The sequence below is a fragment of the Antechinus flavipes genome, chromosome 1 (assembly GCF_016432865.1).
Source record: "Antechinus flavipes isolate AdamAnt ecotype Samford, QLD, Australia chromosome 1, AdamAnt_v2, whole genome shotgun sequence".
In the NCBI taxonomy this organism is placed as follows: Eukaryota; Metazoa; Chordata; class Mammalia; order Dasyuromorphia; family Dasyuridae; genus Antechinus; species Antechinus flavipes.
This window is the reverse complement of record NC_067398.1, coordinates 14488188-14509263: the sequence shown is the minus strand read 5'-3', so window position 1 is coordinate 14509263 and position 21076 is coordinate 14488188. Positions and strand designations below refer to the sequence as shown.

The window sequence follows — 21076 nt, the reverse complement described above, 5'->3', positions numbered from 1 at the left end:
CACTCAAAGATTGAAATTTGGTCAGTGTGTGCTAGGGTAAGGGCTTAGATGGAGGGATTTAGCCCTTGGAATAAACCAATCCAGGGGAAAAGAACAAAGAACTGAACTTTCTTCTAAGGCCTTTGCACCTGGGGCACTGAACACGTCCTACAGAGGAGATGAGAGGCCAGGGAGCCAGACAAGACGCCAGAGCAGGGCTTCTTCTCCTCAACTTTTTGCCCAAGGGTTTTTATGTGATCCTTTGTATACAGGTACATAAAACAGGCATAAAACCCAACTTTTACTGATAAGAAATTTTGTGACCCCCACACTCAGTTACACAATCCCAAATGGGGCCACGACCCATAGTTTAAGATGCTCCGAACAAGACAGAGGTTTCTTGAGGATCTTGGGGCAAAGACTTCTGCCTGTTCTAAAAGTCCCATGGGAAGATGTTATACCAGTAGCAGCCTCTCTCCTCCAAGAAATGGAAAACCTTAAGTTCCAGCTGAGTTAAAAGCTAGAGAGCACATCTTGGGCAGCATTCAGCACAAAGTACACGTGCAGCCCAACAGGATCAGGCCAAATAGTCTACAGCAGACATGAAGGGAACACATCACCAGTCACGCAGGAGAGGGGAGAGCTGCCCCATGTCCTGGGCGTTTGTATGTGGCCCTCTAAGTACGTGTTCTGTCTATGCACTCCACGTATGTGCTTAATGCAAATCCACTCCTCACACGGATGCTAGGGGTATCTGCGGGAAAGCAAAACCCAGATCCATGGGCAGACATCCTGTGGCTCCTCTTCTTTCCATGCTAGGATGGAGTACTTAACCTAGGGAATGAATGAATCAACTTCACTTTCATGGGCTAGCCCAGGCACCTGGCCACTGCAGGAAGCCCATGGAAAGCCCATTTCATCATACGCCATTTCTTTGACCTTTGTCCTTTAGCCGATTATTAAAGGCAAACCCATTGACAAGGGCTGAGGGGCTATGGTTTTAGGGGATGTGGATTTTCAGAGTATCTTGAATTTGGGATAGCTGTCTACTGGAAAACTCACCTTCTGAGTTAAGGAAAATGCCCTCTAGGCATTTATACTTTACACAAATAAAATCTCTCTTTCTTTCTCTGTCTCTCTGTCTCTCTCTCTCTCATATATATCTTTGTATGTTGGGAATATACTACTTGCCTCTTCCCAGAATTACTGGGACATCTCACATTCACTCACTTGCCTATAAAGGAAGGGACATAATGAAAGCATTTGTGTTCAAGTGATCTAAAAATGGAGCCAAATACCTGGGTTTAAACCTTCTAAAGGTACAGATAGCCACAAAAGGGATACTTCAAATGAAAGTACTGGACTAAATGAACAAAGGACTCATTACTCTATTAGAAGGACTTCCATCTTCCTAATTAAATGAACTTTCTAATGGCATTCTCCCCTCTGCTTCCTGAACACTCTCCCTCCTAGGATCAGCCAGACAAAAGAACAAAAGACCACAATCTGTGGTGAGAGGAAGGGAAGAGAGGGCAGTAAGCGTCCTGTCTGCTCCCCACGCTGATCCTGAGCTCTGTTTCACTGTTCCTCTCCACCTTCCAGGCCAGGGCTTGAGTTCAGGGGGGAAGATGATTTCCTGAAGGGCCCCACCCTGCACTGCCCCTTGGTCGGGGTGACCAGGAGAAGGCTCGTTACCCTCCTTCCTTTCCACTGCTTTCATTTGTCCCTCCTAAAAACCATCCCATAAACTGTGTTCTGAATACCAGGCTCTGAGATCCAACCAGCTGGGGCTTCAGCCCTCCATGACCTTAGCCGCCCCATGGATTAAGATGTTCTTTTCCTGGGAAGCCCCTCAGGGAAGAGTGAGAAATATATCTTTAGGTGATCTAGGGGAAGAGCTGGGTGGTTATCAGAAGGCTTTGGGGCGGACCTTTTCCAGGCTGACCGTACACCCCAAGCAGCTTTGGAGGGCAAAATAACCCCCCTCCTCCCCATGCTCTGGAATCAAATATTCACAATAACAAACTGCTTATTCCTTCAGCGTTGGTGCTCTTCTATTTATTGAACTGCTCAGGAAAACGACCCAGACTGGCTGTGTGGTCCTGGGCAAGTCCCTTAGCCTCTCAGTGTTTTCTCTAGATGCTGATCCTCATTGGTAAAAGGAGTTTCCTCATCTGGAGTTCCCTGTACCAAAGAAATCATATATTTAGTCCCTGCCTCAAAACTTCCAAAGTCTTGCTCTCTACTGTTTTTCTTGGCAAGGATGGAGTACTTAACCTAAGGAATGAATGAATGAATTTCACTTTCATGGTCTAGCCCAGGCACCTGACCACTGCAGAAAGCCCATTTGCAGGATTCTTTGTTACACACATCGATCTGGCAAAAAAACCGCTCCCTTTACCGCTGCTACCGACCAATAGGATAGGGCAAGAGCGGCAGTGGTGGCAGCCGGGCTCCCCAAGGCCAGCTTCCCAGCCCACCCAGTGCCCAGTGGGAACAGAGACCAAGGGCAGGGAGGGTGGCCCACCTATAGTGGGGATATCCCATCAGTCTGGGGGAACATGGAGCCTCTGTAGCTAGAGTGAAGGTCCCTCTTATCATGAGGTAGACGGCTCTCTGTGCCGGGGATGTGAGCAAATGCCTCACGTGGGAGCCTGGTCAGTACTGATTATGGGCACTGCTGGACATGAGTGCTGGGACTGTGATGATTTGGGCAATTATAGCCCACCTCAGAGAGCGCTGGGGAAGAGCTCCTAACATCTAACAGGGGGCACCCAACCTGGCTGGGACAGGATGCATCATGGTCACAAGGACGCAGCTTCCTTCCATGAACCACCCACCCATCAGAAAGGTCTGCTCCTAGCAACAACATCCATCTGCCATATTCCCATGGCAAAGAACCCATGTGGACCATGCTGTATTTTGATGACTGCTAATCCATCAGTGTATGATTTCTTGTGAAACCATGGGAACATCTAAATCCCTCTGGTTCCATAATGCTTGCTGTGGATGGATTGGGCCAGAATCAGTCACCTATGGCGGTAAAGGGCAAAATGTATGAACTGCATGTTTAAAGAAGGAAAAGGAGTTCTATAATAATAAAACAGAGACCAATGTCATCTTCATTAAAGAGAAAGATGTGGAAAGACATCAGCTGGCAAAGTCTACCTGTTTCATCAGAATGTGATGATTTGGGAAGATAAAAAGAATTTTAAATATTTGTCACTTTTAAAAAACACCGGGTAAGAACTGATTTTCCTTTCATGGTTTATGTTTCCTTTTAGTTTTAGGAAATCACTTACCATAATAATCCTTCTTGATTGGTCCGTTGTTAATTGTTGATGAATTTTTGCCTTAGAATATATCTGAAGTCTTGGTCATTTACGCAAAAAGTATAATTGAAGAATTATCTCACATTCAGGTCAAAAACTGATGGATGTCTATCTCTTGCCAATATCCCTTAACCTTTTGTTTTGAAAATACTAACAGAAAGATCTTAGAGTAAGGTTGGTTTCATTTGACAATTACTTCTCATATTTAAAATTTATTTTTAAAACAGAATGGCACCATTCAAAGAATGTTTTAGATCCAACCCCTTCCCTTTGTTTTTCACTTGTAATCTGTAAAAGCACAGCAATTATTTAAACTTACATCTGTTTGAATATTTGCATAAAAAGCAAACTGATAAACTTTTTACAATCTAAAGATGAAGTAAGAATATTATTGAAAGCATGCTCAATGGTAGTGAAAACACTGGCGGCTTTCAATAAACACTTAATTGAAACAGAATTCCTGTATGTGACTCGTGAGGCGGGTTTGAATAAAGAAGTCCCAGGACCCTGGACTGGAGAGCAGGGCGGGTGAGGGGGGGGAGAGAAAGCCAGGCCAGGAGGTTTAGGATTTGTAGGAGCCTAATTGGGACAGCAGAACAATAGCCTGAGTCAAGGGAAGGGAGAATGGAATATGCAATTATGTAATACCTCCTGGGCCTGGGCAATCTGGTTTGATCTTGGAGGAGCTGTTATTATCCCCATTTTACAGTTGAGGAAAAAGCATAGCTTATTCAAGGTCACGCAAAGATAAGTGTCTAAGGCAAGATTTGAACTGGGCATGGGGTCTGGGGAGGGAGAAACCGCTAAAATGTGCTGGGAGATGGGAACAAGACCCCAAATAGTCCAGTAGAAAATATGGCCCCATTCTGAATGTGAGTGAGAAAAATCAGGGTAATGGAAAGGAGAGGGCTTAAGATAAAAGAAAAAACAGTATCAAAAAGGGAATTTAGGCTTGACATGTTTGAGAAGAAAGATTGAGGGATGTGATACAGGAAAACTGACATCAGGTCACTTAAAATAATTATGATGCTCCAGAATCTACTTAATCATTTGTTATCTGATTCTAGCTTAGACTGTTACTGAATGAGTATTGTCACTGAGGGAGTGAGAAACACGATTAATTGTGGCACTGGAACAGCTACCAATCTAGTATTTACCCATATCACTATAATTTTAGGGCTGGCTTATTTCCTAAGAATTTATAAAGGTTTTTTAAAAAGGATTTTAAAAGGATTCTCAAATAAGGAGACAAAGCAAAAGTTCTAAGTATACTCCAGAATCATTTTGTTGCTCTTTGTGTAATATTCTGATTAAAAAAAAAAAAAAAACAAAGCAGGTCATCATTTACATAAAATGTGCCTGCCTATACTGAAAGAAAACCTAAGCCTTCAAAATAAAATAAATAATTCATAATGCAAATAAGACTCTTAGCTTTTCAAAATGCTTAATCACGACTCTCCCTTAGTAGGAAATTTCCTTATAGCATCTAAAATATGATTTACTTATTATTTAGATTTTCAGGAATACATCTCTTCTGTATATCTTCCCATATAGATATTTGCAGCTTGTTTTGCAGCAGTCATTTGCTTGACTTAAGCTGGCATGAGTCTGTGTACATATTTCTGATCAAGAATCATAAAATTAAAAACCCTGATATCTTAATGTTTTCTACCGACATCAAGCACAATATCCCATCCAAGCAGACCATGAAATAAGCAATGATTCAAGATAACTTACCCTTTTATACTTTATGGAGAGAGTTTATATTTAGGACATGAACTTTTATTTTTTAGATAACAAAACTCTACTCTTTCATTTTGTATTCATCACTTCATTCTGAACTTTGTTACAACATTACTTAAATATATGTAAGAGTAAAACACGATGGGAATCAGCATCTTTTAAAAATGTGTAATTGAATTTAATATGTTTTTGCCATGCACAAATAATACATGCAGCCTGAGGGGCTGTTTTAACTGCAACAAGAAAAAATTGAAGGAAATTTATGGCTAGTTGTTATTTCAGCTCCTTTCTTCTTCATAATAAACACACATATATAAAGATTCCTTTTTTGTTTGTTGGCTATATGCTTAATGTTGTCATCTACGTTAATTTCACTGTTATAAATATTCTTTAATTGATGATATTCCTCATTTTTAAATACTTGATAAAAACACATTCACGAGCAAATAACTGTTTTTCTAAAATGTTCACCTTTTCTGACTTAGTCCACATTGCTTTTTTTCAATCTCCTACATGATGACAATTATTTCCTATTCCATAAATCAATTTAAATTGATGGAATTTTCCTTTTTCCTCTATTTGCCCATTAACTGCCATTCTTTGAATTATTCCTTTTTGTGTTGAATTTTTTGAAAGAGGTATGTAAACCTCTTTGCTGTCTATATCATAGTTTGGCTTCTGATTTTGGCATTTTCAATTTAATTGTAAAATATAGAAATAATAAAGCCTGAAGCCACTGCCTCACTCATCAGACACCTGGATGCTACCACAACCTTTGGGTACCAAACTCTTATATATTAAAGTTCTGATAAATTATTGCTTTATTTTTTTAAAATATTTTTTAAATTCAATTTTAAAATATGTATTTAAAATATAAATATTTATTGAAGTATTTTAAGTTATTTAACATATTTTTAAATATTTTGTTATTTGTGACTAGTTTTGATAGCGAAACAATCTAGAAAGAAAATCTGTTGATTTAAGTGAGTTTTATTAAAATGAGAAGATTTATTTAAATATTATAAAGTATTTATTTAAAATTTTTTTAAATGTTTTGCCGTTTGTGGCTAGTTTTGATAGCTAAACAAACTAGAAAGAAAATCTATAGACTTAAATGAGTTTTATTAAAATGTGGAGATTTCATGCTACCAAACATTTTTTAAGGCAGTTTTTCCTCTTCTTTCTTGATTCAAGCTCTCTGCTTTTTTTATTGAAACTATAAATTTCATTTGAAGAGCCAGAGGAATCTCAATATATGCTTATAAGGCACATTATGGAGCAAAGATAAAGTCATTTGGATTTATGATGTCTAAAGTTGAGGGGAAAGTAAAATAGTTGATCTGTTAGGATCACAATTCATTTAATGGTTATTTAAGATTAGATCTCATATCAATGTGAGGAGACAAAAGAAGAGAGGAAAGAAGTCAGAAACTAATAAAATTGATTATGAAAAAGTTCTTGCTTTATAGAAATTTAATCCATTCTGTTCTCCCAATTGCACATTATAAACTCATGCAATCTTTTAGCAACACAAAAAAGTATGTATTTTGCCTTTTTATCCTTGTAAATAAATGTATTTTAGTTAAAATACTGTAATATAAAAACAAAAAAAAATCAAGATGGGTGGGACAAATGCCAACATCTAGGCTATACCCACAGGAAGTAAGTCAGACTGTTTTCTCAGTTCTTTTACATTTTCATTTATGTTCCAAAAAAGAAGCAGAGAGGAGAAAGAGAACCAAAGGCTCATAGACTGAGAGAGACCCTCTGTTTGATGAGGAGGGCATGGAGGCTCAGCAAAGCGAAGGCACTGTCCAAGGCTGCAGGTGCTGGAGCAGGGCTGTGCAGCCCAGGGGCAGGGGTGGGGAGAGGAAAAGGAAGGACTGTCCCCAAATCAGGGCCCTGCTTCACAGGCGGTGAGAGCAGGCCCTGACCAGGGCCTGCATTCATGCCAGGTGAACTTGGCCAGCCTCACTCTTGGACATCCCAGGACGCAATGGCTCCTCCTGGCCAGAGCCGGTGCTGAGCAGGGCTACGACCAGGGTAAAGGCCGGAGGACATCTCCCCCCACCCCTCCCAGGGCCCGGCATCTCTGTGCTCCCTGGCTTTGAGGTCTGGGAGCTGGAGAGCTGCAGAAGAGCCTCATCTGGGTTCCATTAGCTGGTCTATTATTCTATTTATGTTCATGAAATATGGTATCTTGTGATCACATTTAGTAAAACTTTACCTTAAAATAGTTTGATTCTCTAATCCACTTTTTATTGGTTAGAAGAAAAATAAAACATATCATATATTCAAAGGCAGGGGGGAAAAGACACGCCGTTCTAAAAATGTCTAGCAAGCAAATACCCTAAGAATATTTATTCAAGTGGTTCCGCCAGGCTAGCCGGAGGGAAACGTGGGAGCAATTTTCCTGGCTATCATGGCCCCCCCACCTAGCCGAGGGCGGGCTGAGCCCCGAGGGCGGGCTGGGCGCAGCGGGATGGTCCTGGGGCCTTACCTGGCATGATGATGGTCTGCTGGGCCCCGGTCTCGGTGCTCAGGCAGAGGCGGCCGCCCTTGGCAAGGCGGTCGCAGAGAAGGCTGATGTGCTTCTTCAGGCGAGTCGTATCCTTGGGGATGTTCAGCTGGCTCGTGAGGTTCAGGGCCTGCTCCTTGGAGCTCTTGGACAGGCACGTCTTCAACAGGTGAGCCACCGCAGCGTCCACCGTTTCCTCCCAGCCCTGCGGAGAGAAGCCAGTTTGCAAAGGAAGTCAGTGGGGTTCCTTCCACATATGGGAATTTGGGGGATTTCTGCAAGGGTGTTAACAAAAAGGAGGGGAGCATGAGGAAGGTCCTGGCAGGATCCATGAGATGGCAAGGAGAGGAATTATGTGGGAGAAGGCCTGGATGGGCCGTGGCCGAAGAAAAGGCCAACTGACAGAAATCCCTCAAAGAATGTCAAACTCCAGCCCCATGGGAAAATGGCAAACTTTCTACCAAAACCATTCACCCCTGGTGGTGGCAAGAGAACTAAGAGTTTTCTCTATACTACTATGGGATATTAAAATAAACACCCCAATTTTATTTGGGACCAAGTGATTTTTTTATCACTTGGTCCTCCCATAATCCTTGAAAAGCTTACAATAGGAAGCAAAACCCAGAAAATAACAAATCACATCAATTGTTTTTTGCTGTTTAGTTCTTCCAGTCAAGTGTGACTTTTGGTCACCCCATCTGGGGGTTTCTTAATAAAGATATTGGAGAAGTTTGCCAAACAGGAGCAAAAGTGACTTCCGGGCGTCACATATACTTGGAAGACTCTTTTCCTTTAAAAGAACAAAATGTGTTTTAGTTTTATTATAATATTGGTAAAGAGGATACACTTTCATTTTGCTTTTGGAGACACTGCCAAAGACACTGAATTTGGGGTGGGAGGGAAGAATTTTTCTTTGCTATGATTTGAGGCAGCTTGGTGGAATAGTGACCCAAAATAATGGTACAAAAATGCACAGATCTAATCAAATCTTCCAAATGTTCTGTTTCAAGATTTAGCTGAATATTCCTTTAACATAATGAGCTTCCTTCCAATCCAATGCTGTTGGTACAGAGTGATTACTAACAACCACGTGTAAAGTTGTGTGTGACAAAACAAATGCAAGTCATCACAGAATGGTTACAATTCGGAGATTAAACTTTTGGGAAACAAGGCATCATTCCACTGTGAAAGAAGAACTACTTGTGGGTCCAAATTCATAAAAGTTTGTGTGGGTCCATCAAAAACCTTCTGTCCCAAAATCCCGCCCCAAAACGATTTATTTGTTGCTAAAGTGTTGGCTTGGATTCGCTGTTAAAATATGCAAATTATTATGATTTCTTTGGTTGACCAAGAGAATGGGTACACAGCAGGGGATGAGCAAGGAAACTGAAGGACACCCACTAAGCTCTTCATTTTTGAAGTGTTTTTGATCCTCAAAAAGCCACACTCTAACCATCAACATAATTAGGCCTATCAATAACAAAACCAACAGAAATCACATGATTATCTCAATAAATGCTAAAAAAAAAAAAGTTAATAAAATCCAGCACCCATTCTGATTAAAAACACTAAAGAGCATGAGAATAAATGATATTTCTATCTAAACCCATCAGCAAATATTATTTGTAATAGGCATAAGTCAGAAGTCTTCCCAATAAAATCATGGTGAAGCAAAGATTCCCATGATTATCAATTCTACAATTCAATATTGTACTAGAAATATTAACTTTAGTAACACTAGAAGAAAAAGAAATGAAAGGAATTAGGTTAAGCAATGAGGAAACAAAACTATGACTATCTGCAGATAATATGATGGTATACATAAGAGAGCACTAGAGCATCTATTAAAAAATTACTTGAAGCAATGAACAACTTTGGCAAAGTGGCAGAATATAGGATAGACTCACAGAAATCATCAGCATTTCTTCATACGACCAACAAAGATTAGCAGCAAGAGATAGCAAGATAAACTCCATTTAAAATAACTTTAAACAACTGCCAAGAGAAACCCAGGAACTATATGAACACAGAACATTTTACAGACAAGTAAAGTCATATGTGAACAACTGGAAAAATATCGATTGTTCGTGCCATTCTAATCAAACTACCAAAAAACCTCACTCTCTGATAGAGCTAGAATAACAAAATTTATCCGGAAGAACAAAAAGAATTAACTAGGAAAAAATACAAAGGAAAGTGGCCTGGCACTGCCAGATCTCAAACTATATTATAAAGCAGTAATCATCAAAACTATCTGGTACTAGATGAGAAACAGAATGATGGATCAGCAGAACAGATTTGGTACCCAAGACACAGAAGTCAATGAAAACAGTAACTCAGTCTTTGGAAAAACCAAAGACCCCAGCTTCTGGGATACGATTGATGAAAACTGCTGAGAAAATAGGACATATACTGGATATAGACCATCATTTGACACCATATACCAAAGTAAGATTAAAAGAGGTACACGATTTAGACATAAAAGGTGACACCATAAGCAAATTAGAAGGACAAGGAAGAGTCTACCTATCAGATCTAAGGGGAGGGAGGAAATTCATGGCCAAACAAGAGACAGACAGCATTATGAAATGCAAAATGCATAATTTTGAACATGTTAAATTGAAAAGCTTTTGTACCAAAAAAACCCAATACAATCAATATTAGAAGGAAAGCAGAAACTGGGAAACAATCTTTATGGCAAATGTCTCTAATAAAGGCCTAATTTCTTAAATATATAGAGAACTGAGTCATTTTTATATAAAGAATACAAACCATTCTCCGATTGATAAGCAATCAAAGAATATAAATTGAAAGTTTCCAGATAAAATAATTAAAATTATCCATAGGAATAATACCATAAATCACTTTTGATTAGAGAAATGCAAATTAAAACAACCTCATAGCTATCAGATTGACCAAGACGATAACAACAAAAAAGAAAAGTCATTAATATATGAGAGGATATAGGAAAATTGGGATACTAATGCACTGTTGGTAGAGTTGTAAACTGATCCTATCATTTTGGTAAGCAATTTGTAAATATGCCTAAAGGGCAATCAAACTATGCATATCTTTGACCCAGGTCTGTATCCCAAAGAGATCATAAAAAAGGGGAAATTTTTTTAGGCCTACTAAATGTGCAAAAATATTTATAGAGTCCTTTTCCTGGTAGAAAATGCTGCAAAATGAAGGGATGCCCATCAATTCAGGGATTGACTGAACAAGCTGTGGTATATGGATGCAATGGAATATATTGTGCAATAAGAAATGATAAATAGATTTCATAAAAACCTGGAGAGACTTGTATGAACCTATGCAGATTGAAATTAGCTGAATCTGGAAAACACTGTACACCGTATCAACAACATTGTGTGATGACCAACTATGGCTCGGCTCTTCTCAGCAATACGATCCCAGATAAGGACAAAAAAATTAAGAAGGAAAATACTTCCAACATCTAGATAAAGAACTGATGGACTCTGAATATAGATTGATGGATATTTCTTTCACTTTATTCTTTCTCATGGGTTTTTTTCTCTTTTGATCTGTTTCTTTTTTCACACTGTGATTAAGATATAAATATGTTTCATAATAGCATATGTACAACCTATATTAAACTGCCCACCATTTTAGAAAAAAGGAAAGAGAAAAAATTGGAACTTAAAATCTTACAAAAATGAATGCTAAAAGTTTTCTTGACATGTAACTGGGGAAAAATACTGTTTTAAAAATCTACAACCTAGCTATTGAATATGAATATTACACATAATATTTAGAATTGGATGAGACCTTAGAGATCATGCAGGTCAGTGTCTCCATTATAGTAAGGAGGAAGGGGAAGCTCAGAGAGGTGCAGAAGGTCATGAAAAATTAAAGAGTGAAGAGAAAAGATTCCAACTTAAAACCCTAACTGGTGGACTGTCATGCAAACTTTACTTATGATTCTCCCTAAATAACTGGTCTATTTGTTCTGAAAAATAAAGCTGAATATGGCTTTATTACCCAGTCAAGGCCAGGAAGAACCAAGAATTTGTAAAATCACAGAAGAGTTCTGGGAATCAAAGAGAGAGAAAAGACAGACAGGAGAGATGAGGTGGAAGTAGGAACAAGTAATGGATACGTGAGAAAGTGAGAATGAGGAATGAAGAACAACAATTAAGGTCATGAGCCTGAGGGACGGATGTCCTCAACAGTAAAAGGGACATCTTCCAGAGGAAAAGTGGGCCATCTTTTAGACATGGTGAGCTTGGTATGCTCACCATGTCCAAATGGAATTGATGATGAGGGACTGGAGTTTGGAGGAAGGTTAAGACTAGACCTACTGACCTTCAAGTCATCCACATAACCTCTGAAACAGTACCCATGGAAACTCATGAAGTCACTGAGAAAGAGTAGAGAGAGATAGAAACAAGAAGACCCATCCAGGATGGAACCTTGGGGATCCTCCAAGGGAGGAGATAAGGACATGACAGCCCAGCAAGAACATGGGGAGCCGTCAGAGAGGCAGGAAAGCAAGAGAAGGCAGTAGCTTGAAATTCCAGAGGCAGCAGTATAGAGAGCGAGAAAATAGTCAACGCTATCTAAGGCTGCAGAGGGCTCAAGAAGGAGATGGGAGGAAAAGCCATAAATAAAAAACTTGGAGAAAGCAGTTTCTGTTGAGTGACGAGACTGGGTACAAAGTCTCCAAATTTGGCTTTTAGAGAAAGAAAAAAAATATGGTACAATCATTTGCTGAGATTGTAGGGTCTGGTTAAAGTTATGTGAAGTAGGCCCCAAATATTCTCCTTCTCTCTGTCTCTCTTCCCTCTTCTTTCTCTCTTTCCTCCCTCCTCCCTTCCTCCCTCCCTCTCTCTCTCTCTCTTTCTGTCTCTCTCTCTCTCTCTCTCTCTCTCTCTTTCCATCTCCTTCCCTCTCTCCCTTTCTCTGTCCTTTCCTCCCTCCCTGTCCTCCTTTTTCTCCTCCCCTTCCTCCCCCTCTCCCTCTCTCCTTCCCTCCCTCCTATCTGTTCCTCCCTCTTTTCCCCATCATCCTCCTTTTTTTCTTCCTCTTCCTCCTTATCTCCTCTTCCTCTCCCTCTCTCTTTGTCTCTGTTTCTCTCTTCATCCCCATCCCCATTTTAATTCTACCAAAAACACCTTCACCAATCATTTGTGCAGTTCAACAACAATGGAGAGCATTACTACCTCTTCTGGTGGGAATCCTTCACCCCAGGTCTTAGTTCTAAGCTCTCTCCATCCCATTTGAGACTCATCTCTTCTGAAGCCTTATCATGGCATAGCAGTGCATGTCCCCAAATTTAGCCAGCTTCTTCATAAAAGAAGAAGAATTATCTTTATAATCACCAGTTTACCCAGAAGGCATGAAGCATAATCATCTATAACGTATTTTGAAATCCTCAGGAAAAGGTCATGTGTCAAATATTTTTCTCTTTTCTTCAAAAACCAATTCTAGAAAAACATCACTTTAGGACTACAATCTCTATGCAAAGCTAAGAGTCCAATTTTTTATTTTCCCTTCAAACAAGAGATAAGCCCTTTAAAAGCGGTTTGTAATCCAAACATCGTCACATCCTTCACTCCCAAAGCACAGGAGAAAACACCAGCATTTTTCACCCAGTATCAGTGCTGTGCGCTCCAAGAAAACAAGAGGAAAAGAATCTGATTGAATAAACAGAGATTAGACCCCTAGTCCTGATTTGGGAATGAGAAGAGAAGCCTCAGAAAAACGGTCTTTCATTACACATTTTAAGGCAAAACAATGTTCAAGGCTCATTCATTTGTTTTATCAACTGGCCTTCAACTGTCTGGGTGATCCAGATAAGCAGCAAATGTTGTTTTCACCACGAGCATTACAAAAGCTCATATGGACAGTAATAAAGGTTTCAACTCAACTCTTCTGAGAAGGCCCTAATTCAACTCGTCCAGACCGCATCCAGAGAAGGATGAGCCCTTTTAGCTCCACTGACCTCCGCCGACCCAAGAATTATGATTGATGTGGTATCAGGAGCAAGTCAAGCTTTTTTCATATCGTTCTCATCACTTCCAATGGCGCTTTCTCGGCCATTTTGGACAAAACCGAGTCTCGGTGAGGATCCAGTAGCAGACTGCAGTGAATGAAGTCTGAGATATCCGGCTTACCAATCTCCCTGGGAAAAAGGAGACCCATTTGTTCTGAGTGGATCAAGATCTCATAGTTCTTTGTCAAATTCAGGCTAACTGGACTTAGTGGAGATTAGTTAAAGGGAAATTACAAAACAGAGGAAAATACCCTTTCATTGTCCTCTTCTCCAGCCTGCAAACACACATACATACACACACACACACACGAGACAGTCCCTGGAATCGTTCTCTTAGGTTTCTTGTTTCCATGCTCTCCAACCCAGACCTGTTTTGGCTGTATTTTAATGAACACTAACCTCAAGCTCATGCTGCCAGACTGAAGCTCTGACTGAAGGTATAAAGATGGTTTCAGTCTCTGGAACTCTGAAGAAATGTTAACAGCAAATAAAACAGTGGATGAGGATGAAGATAAGAAGGGAAGATAGCTCCCCTCTCGATCCACAGGGCTCTCGATATTTTATTAAATGCTCCAGAGAGCAGACGGAATCTAAGGGCCTGGCTTTGGACACACATGAACACAATCCAACACCGAGGGCAGGGAGGGAACTGTAAGACTTCTCCCTCACAGACCAGCTCGGCCCCCAACACAGATTATTTGGTGACGCTCAAGTTCCAGCGTCCAGTGCTTAGAAGGCAACATCCCTCAGAGGGCAACACAGATCAGTCCCTTCCTTACACCGACCTTCTTCTAGAACTGCCTATTACGTGAAGAGAGCATAGAGTCAGGAGGTGACTAAAGTGGGCCTTAAGCATAAGGCCAGCTTGCCCTGTGGCTGCTTCTCTTGAGGGGAAGAAAACCCAATAAACTGAGAGTCGGGAGACTCAGGTTTGAGCCACATCATACTCAGTTTTCTCATTTATAAAAAAAAAGGATTACACTTCATAGGGACATTATACAAGTACCTTACTACCTTACCAACTACAGGCTCAGAGTCAACCTCGCGGTCCTTTCTCCTGTTCCAAAAGACTGGTCCTCTGCAGTTCCCTTCTTTCCACCTTCCTGATTCCCACCCTCATCACCTTTGGCCTCAAAACTGGCCATCATACATCTAGTCTTCCTCCACCTCCATCCATCCCTTCCAAAGTCCAGCCACATCACTTTCTTCCTCAAAAGTCATCCATGATTCCCTATTGCCTTTAGGTCAAAGTACAAAAATGGCACCAGACATTAATCTGGCTCCCAATGAGACAAGATTCTCAAGCCAAACCGTGTACTCACTTTACCCAAAACTGCCACACTGAAGGAAGAAAGAAACAGCCTTAGTCCATTCGCTACCTAAGGAAGCTGATTAGTCGTGGGAAGCCAAGAGATAGAGTGGGATGTTCCTCAGGTGCATGTCTCCACCATCCCGGGTCTCTGAGTGCTATGGAAGATCACAGACCAGCTAATGGGGAAAATGGGAGAGTGGCAACTTCCCAAATGGTCAGTGGGGATAGACTGAATGGTCTCACCACAGCTGTCTATGACACCATATCTACAGTGGAAAGCGGCAACCCCAGAAATCTTGAGGTTTCAGCACCAAGGACAGGGCAGGAGCCAAGATGGTGCCACCGAGGGACTGGGTGGGTGGGAGATTACCAAAGGTAATCTTCCATCAGCTACTGAAAGCAGGAACTCTCAGCTGGCTCGGGGGTTCACAGCACCAAAGATGTCTAGCAGGGGACAACACCCTTACTCTAGATCCGTTCTATACCTCTAGGAAGTAGGCAGGACATCAGAGATAGCTCCCTTCTCTGTCACGCTCCCAGAGCTTTGCACAGAGCGGGCACTGGATGAACAGCTGCAGACCTGACACATCAATAATGCTTCACTAGGCAAGCCGAGATGGCCTGCCCAGTGTTAGAAAACTCATCTCTTTAACAATGTAGCCCTTTACACATATTCTAATTCTACGCTCCTGACAGCCCTCAGAGGTGGGTATTAGTAATATACCTATTTTACAGATGAGGAAACTGAAGCTCAGAGAAGCTAAGTGAGGTATCCAGGGCACACGGTTAACATACATTGAAGAGAAGATTCAGACTCAGATTTTCTGGCTCCAAAGCCATCCGGCCATTCAGGCACTTAGCTTCCTTTCACCTCCACTTGGGATTCAACAGCCCTGTCGTTCCCAGAATTTGGGGGCTGTGGACATCCGCTGCACTTGGCCTGAGGTAATAAGCGCAAACTCGGAGTCATGGGAAGGGATGGTTCCCAACACTGCAGGGGCCTCTGCCAATCGAGGAAGCTAGCGAGAAAGAAGCCTGGGCAGAGAAGGATTCTTCTCTCAATGACGGCATTCTGGGCCACGGGGAACAACCTCGGGGAAGTTATTTTTTAAAAGAAAGGGTTGCCTCAAGTGACTTAAATTTTCTGTGATCTCTTTCTCCAGACAGAGTCGGTTCAGTCACTAAAAGGAGAAAAATGGAAGCCTTGTAAGACCCAAAGAACAAGCACACCTTCATGACAAAGGCTGGCCCGACAGGACGTCCCGAAACACAGTGCAGGAAACACAGACTTATTGGTTCTCAGCAGTGCCACTGTGTGTTTTAGGTGAATTATTAGTGTTTCAAATTCTCCTGACAGGTAAGTCTTCTCCATGTAACGACCCCATCCATCCATCACGGGTGAGCCCATTATCAGTTTCCCCAACATACTCCCTGCTTTCCTTAGTAATATCGTTGCTCATAACCGATGCTTTATTGCTAGATCCACTATTCTCCAAAGTCCTTGACGACGTCATACTTAAGAGCTGAGCATCCCTTATATGTGTGTTCCCAGTTAATAATGTCACTCAAGTTAACCAACATTTATTAAACACCTCCATGTGAGGCACTGTCATGGCTGACAACCAAGAGTTTCTAGCTAGACTGCTTGAATGGGGAAGAGATGCTATAACAGCCCACCCCTCCACCACCTAATTCTAGCTGGTGGAGTGATGTCTCCCAATGGATCCCAGATTAATGGGGCGATTTTCCATTACTGAATGGGGGAGTATGCCCTTCTTAGAATAACATTTTTAAGTAATTGGAGGAAATGTTAAATTTCAGTCAGAGGTGAGTGAAAATAAAAATGGTTTTTTTCCTCCATTCAAGTTCATTAATCCTCTGAAATTTATCCACAGACTCCATTTATGAACCCAAGAACTCCTGACATGTAGAGACGGTCCATGAGGACTCATGTGCACTGGATTAAGAAAAGTGGCTTTCTATTCTCTTAATAGGGCCTAAAGCCTTCCCTCCTTCCAAACTGATGCCTTCCATGGGAAGAGCTCCTCAGAGTGATGAAATTACTTTGACTCTGGGCCAGGTTGATGGTGCAATAGATGATAGATTGCTGGGCCTGGAGTCAGGAAGTCCAGTATTCAAATCCAGCCTCAGACACTAACTAGCTACGTCACTATGCTGAGAAAGTCATGACCTCCATCTGTCTCACTTTCTTTTGTGTGAAATGGACAGAAGAGCATCTACTTTCTAGAATTGTAAGGACAAAACGAGATATTGCTTACTTAAAGCACTTACTTAAAGCACTGTCTAAATATTACACAGGCCCTATATCACCTTCAGGGGAGAGATGAGACGTAACAAGACTCAACACATGACTTTGCTTGACTCTATGTATTTGCAAGCCCCAACAAGCAACTAGCATTTATTAAGCACTTACTGTATGCCAGACACAATGCTAAGCACTGAGAATACAAAGATTAAATAAAAAAGTCCCTGCCTCTGTTGCTCAAAAACACTCACTAAGAAGTTGTAGGCAGTTTGTTTGCTAGGGAGCTGAGACCATACGTTGATGGTGTCCCTTCAACATTCTTGACTCTAGAGAAAAGCATGTAGCTATTTTGTGGAATTTCGTTTTGAATGCAAAGTCAATCAGCAAACATTTATTAAGTGTGCCTACTATGTGCTAGACACGGGCAAAAATCTTTAGAGCATGTCAGAGTCAAGGGCAGAAGCTGGACTTCCCAGCAGCGTTGGAAATATCCCAGAGAATAGACACACTGGGAACATAATCAATGGCATGAGTTCTTGACTTGAGATCTATGGACATGTTAAAAAAATATTCTGATAACTACATTTCAATATAATTGCTGTCTTATAATCCTCTATTTTATTTATTTAAAAAACATGACTCATGGAAGGGTCCACAGGCAGCTCCCGACTGACTGCCAAATTGAAAAGGTGAGGGGCCCGTCCTTTCAGACGCTCCACCTTGGAGGCACATTTTGGAATAGGTTCGCTGAGCCGGCTGTGGCAGGGCCAGGCAGGCAAGGGGGAATCATGGGAAGATCAGGTCTAACAGATGGATGCATGCGCTCCAAGCAGCATCTTCACACTAATGAATTCAAGGCTTCAGTGCTTCAAAGACCCGGATTGCATCTACTTTTACCCTTGTTAAGGATACATCCTAGTTTGTGAGGGGAGCAGATGCTCAGGTGCTTTGTCCGGGGTTGTTATGGCTTAGCCCTCATAGATGAATAGTCAGTCATGGTGTGGACTGACTCTCCAGTAAAGCATATAGCAACTCCTTGTGCCCTAGAAAATGGGTTATGGAAGTAACCGTGACTCATGACATGATGTGACCAGGGTTAGGCCACAAAGTGCTCGACACACACAAATGCTTAACAAATACTTGGTGATAGATTGATTGATAAACCAAAAAAAAAAATAAATGAGGTTTGTACAAAATCTCTCTAAACTTAATTGAAAAAATATTAAAATGCGGTTCTTCCCCAAGAAGAAAATCATTCTCAAAAGGGCTCTTTTCCTTGAAAAGGTCACCAATCTCCAATTTAAGTGATTTGCCCAAAGTCATACAGCAAGTTAATGGCAGAAGCCAGTCCAGAACCCTGGTGAGCTGGCTCCTAGCTGTGGTTCCTTCCATTACTTAATGCTGAAGTTTACGGCAAAATGTTTTGCCTGTTTGGAGACAGGAGACAGGAAAAAGTGACCTCAAACAAAAAAATCTGTTGTCATTAAAGCACAAGGTATATCCTCTATGGCTGAAATACACAGATTTACTCCATACTCAAAAACAAGTGCAGATCAGCAATGTGCCTGGATGTTCATTCCCTCCCATCCCCAGGTTCTTGATATTGGGGCTGGCCTACCCCTCGTAAGGGTGAGGGCGGCAGCGACAACAACCGGTCTGATTCCGGCTGTCTCTGAATTCTGGGTGACCTCCCCTCGATACACGTACTTTCCACAAACAGGGACGCTTGGGGGCCTGGCCCCTAGATCCTGAGGGAGAGGGCTAAGCCATCAGGGCCTCCAGACCAAGCATCTGAGCATCGACTCCCCTCAAACAGCCACCGAGGAACGAGTGAGGAAAACTAAGAAACTGCCCCCAGTGTGTCTCACAACTTAGGTAAGCACAAAGCAGCACTGGATTTTTTCTTTATTTTCCTCTTCTCCATTTAATGCGCTTGAACTGTGAGGACCACCCAGAAACTTCAGCTACTTCTGGACAGAGCTGCCCTTCTCTTCATCAGTCAAGGCCATCAATGGACCCATGATCCCTCCACAAAGAGCTAGCACTGCCTTTCAGGCCGCTTTCCTCTAGAATTCCACTAGAGGATGTGTGGGGAAGACTGGGTTAAAACAGGTTAAGCGGCCGATCACACAACGACCCTCGGCCTTTTCAATGTGACAGAGCTTCTTCATCTGGACAATATGAGGGCTAGACAAGATGGCCTCCCCTCTAGTACTGAAGAAGATAGGTCAAAGAACGCACGCTCCTTAGAAAAGCCTTCTTTCTCACCGGGTGAGGAAGAACAAAATGAGTCCCTTATCTCCTTTTTATAGAAAACAATCATACCCCCCAAGACAGTAGACTGCACTCTCAGTCAAGTCAGCAAGACTTGAAAGAAGCTGATACATGCAGAGAGGGTGGACGTGGTTTGGATTCTGACGTCCCTGGAAACTGCGTGGAAACATTGTTGGCTCTGGAGTGAGACTCGATGGCTATAAAGCCACAAAGGCGTATGGAAGGAGACTCCACTGCCAGAACTAGAAATTGGATTTTATTTGCTGGGAGTCTGGAAAATTTGGCGACTCTAAACAAAGCAAGCAAAGCACATCATTACGAACAGGACCAAAAATTTCATCAACAAATTTTTATTCACTGTTAGGGACGGTGTGTGTCTGTCCACATGGCTATCGCAAACTGAATCTCAGCTCGACTGAGTTTAATTTTATTGAACTGATGCTGACGTGCTTTGGAAGAACATAAATCCTAGCTACATAGACCTAAATGTGGCCACCTGTGATAATGTTCTCTTTCGTCACAGAGAGACAAAAAGACAACCAAGTTTGTCTCTTAATTGAGTAGAAAGTGCCTTATACCTTACTTCATTGGACTTTATTGGGAAAGGGATTAGAAGGACATGTAACAAAATAGGAAATCCATGTGTCCAAATCAGAATTATAGTTTTTCAATGTACTGCACCAAAAAAGACTCAAAGGGCCCTAAATGTCTTCTTTTTAATCAAATAAAAGAAGGAAACAAAGCAAAAACTCATCCTTCACATTCTGTGAGAAAATCTATGTAGTTTGTAAGTTACAACAAAGTCTTGTAATAGAAAAAGTCAAAAAATTAAAAATGCAAATGGATCTCAATTCTCCCTGTGCAACAGGAGAACTGTTCGGTTCTGCAAATATGTATTGTATCTAGGATATACTGCAACATATTTAACATATATAGGACTGCTTGCCATCTTGGGGGGGGGTGGAGGGAGGAAGGGGAAAAAACGAAACATAAGCGAGTGCAAAGGATAATGTTGTAAAAAATTACCCTGGCATGGATTCTGTCAATACAAAGTTATTATTAAATAAAATAAAATTTAAATTAAAAAAATATATATATATATAAATGCAAATGGATCTGAGAGAAGATATTCACTGGCTTCTAAGTTCCCTTAGAATAGTGACAAAACATTAGCACGGAAAACAATTTAAGCCAAAAGTGACTTTTGTTGAGTAAATGAAAGGAAGGGACTATTTCCTCAAAGTCTATTGGGCCAAAATGAAAAGTTACAGGTAATCCATGGAATGAAATGCCTCCGGTGGCACAGAAACTGGTATTAGCCCATGAGATATAAAGGTATATCTTAAAAAATAATAATAATAAATAAATAAATGAAAAACCTGCCCTGAGCTTGTCTGGTCAAGAAAACAAGAAAACCAACCAATTATGGTCATTGGATCAAAGTAAATTAAATCATAAGCTTGTCATCAAATAGGGGAGTCCTGTTATCCGGCAACTCTGCCATCACCTACATCTCCTCCTCTTTTGTCTTCTTCATCCTCAGCAGCATTTCTACTGTGCTTTCAGATCTAGTGTCCCACACCTCTTCTCTCCTGAGAGTCTGATTCCAAAGAAGAACTCTCCATTGAGTCTAGAA

The 21076-nt window shown here is 41.3% G+C and overlaps 1 protein-coding gene across 1 annotated transcript in view; it reads right to left on the bottom strand.

The window, feature by feature from the left end:
- Positions 1–21076, bottom strand: part of BBS9 (Bardet-Biedl syndrome 9) — a 201979-nt gene that overhangs the window by 43330 nt on the left and 137573 nt on the right. Inside the window, exon 13 of the mRNA XM_051970279.1 lies at positions 7555–7777. Within this exon, the coding sequence (XP_051826239.1) occupies positions 7555–7777 (223 nt within the window). The remainder of the gene's footprint in view (positions 1–7554; positions 7778–21076) is intronic.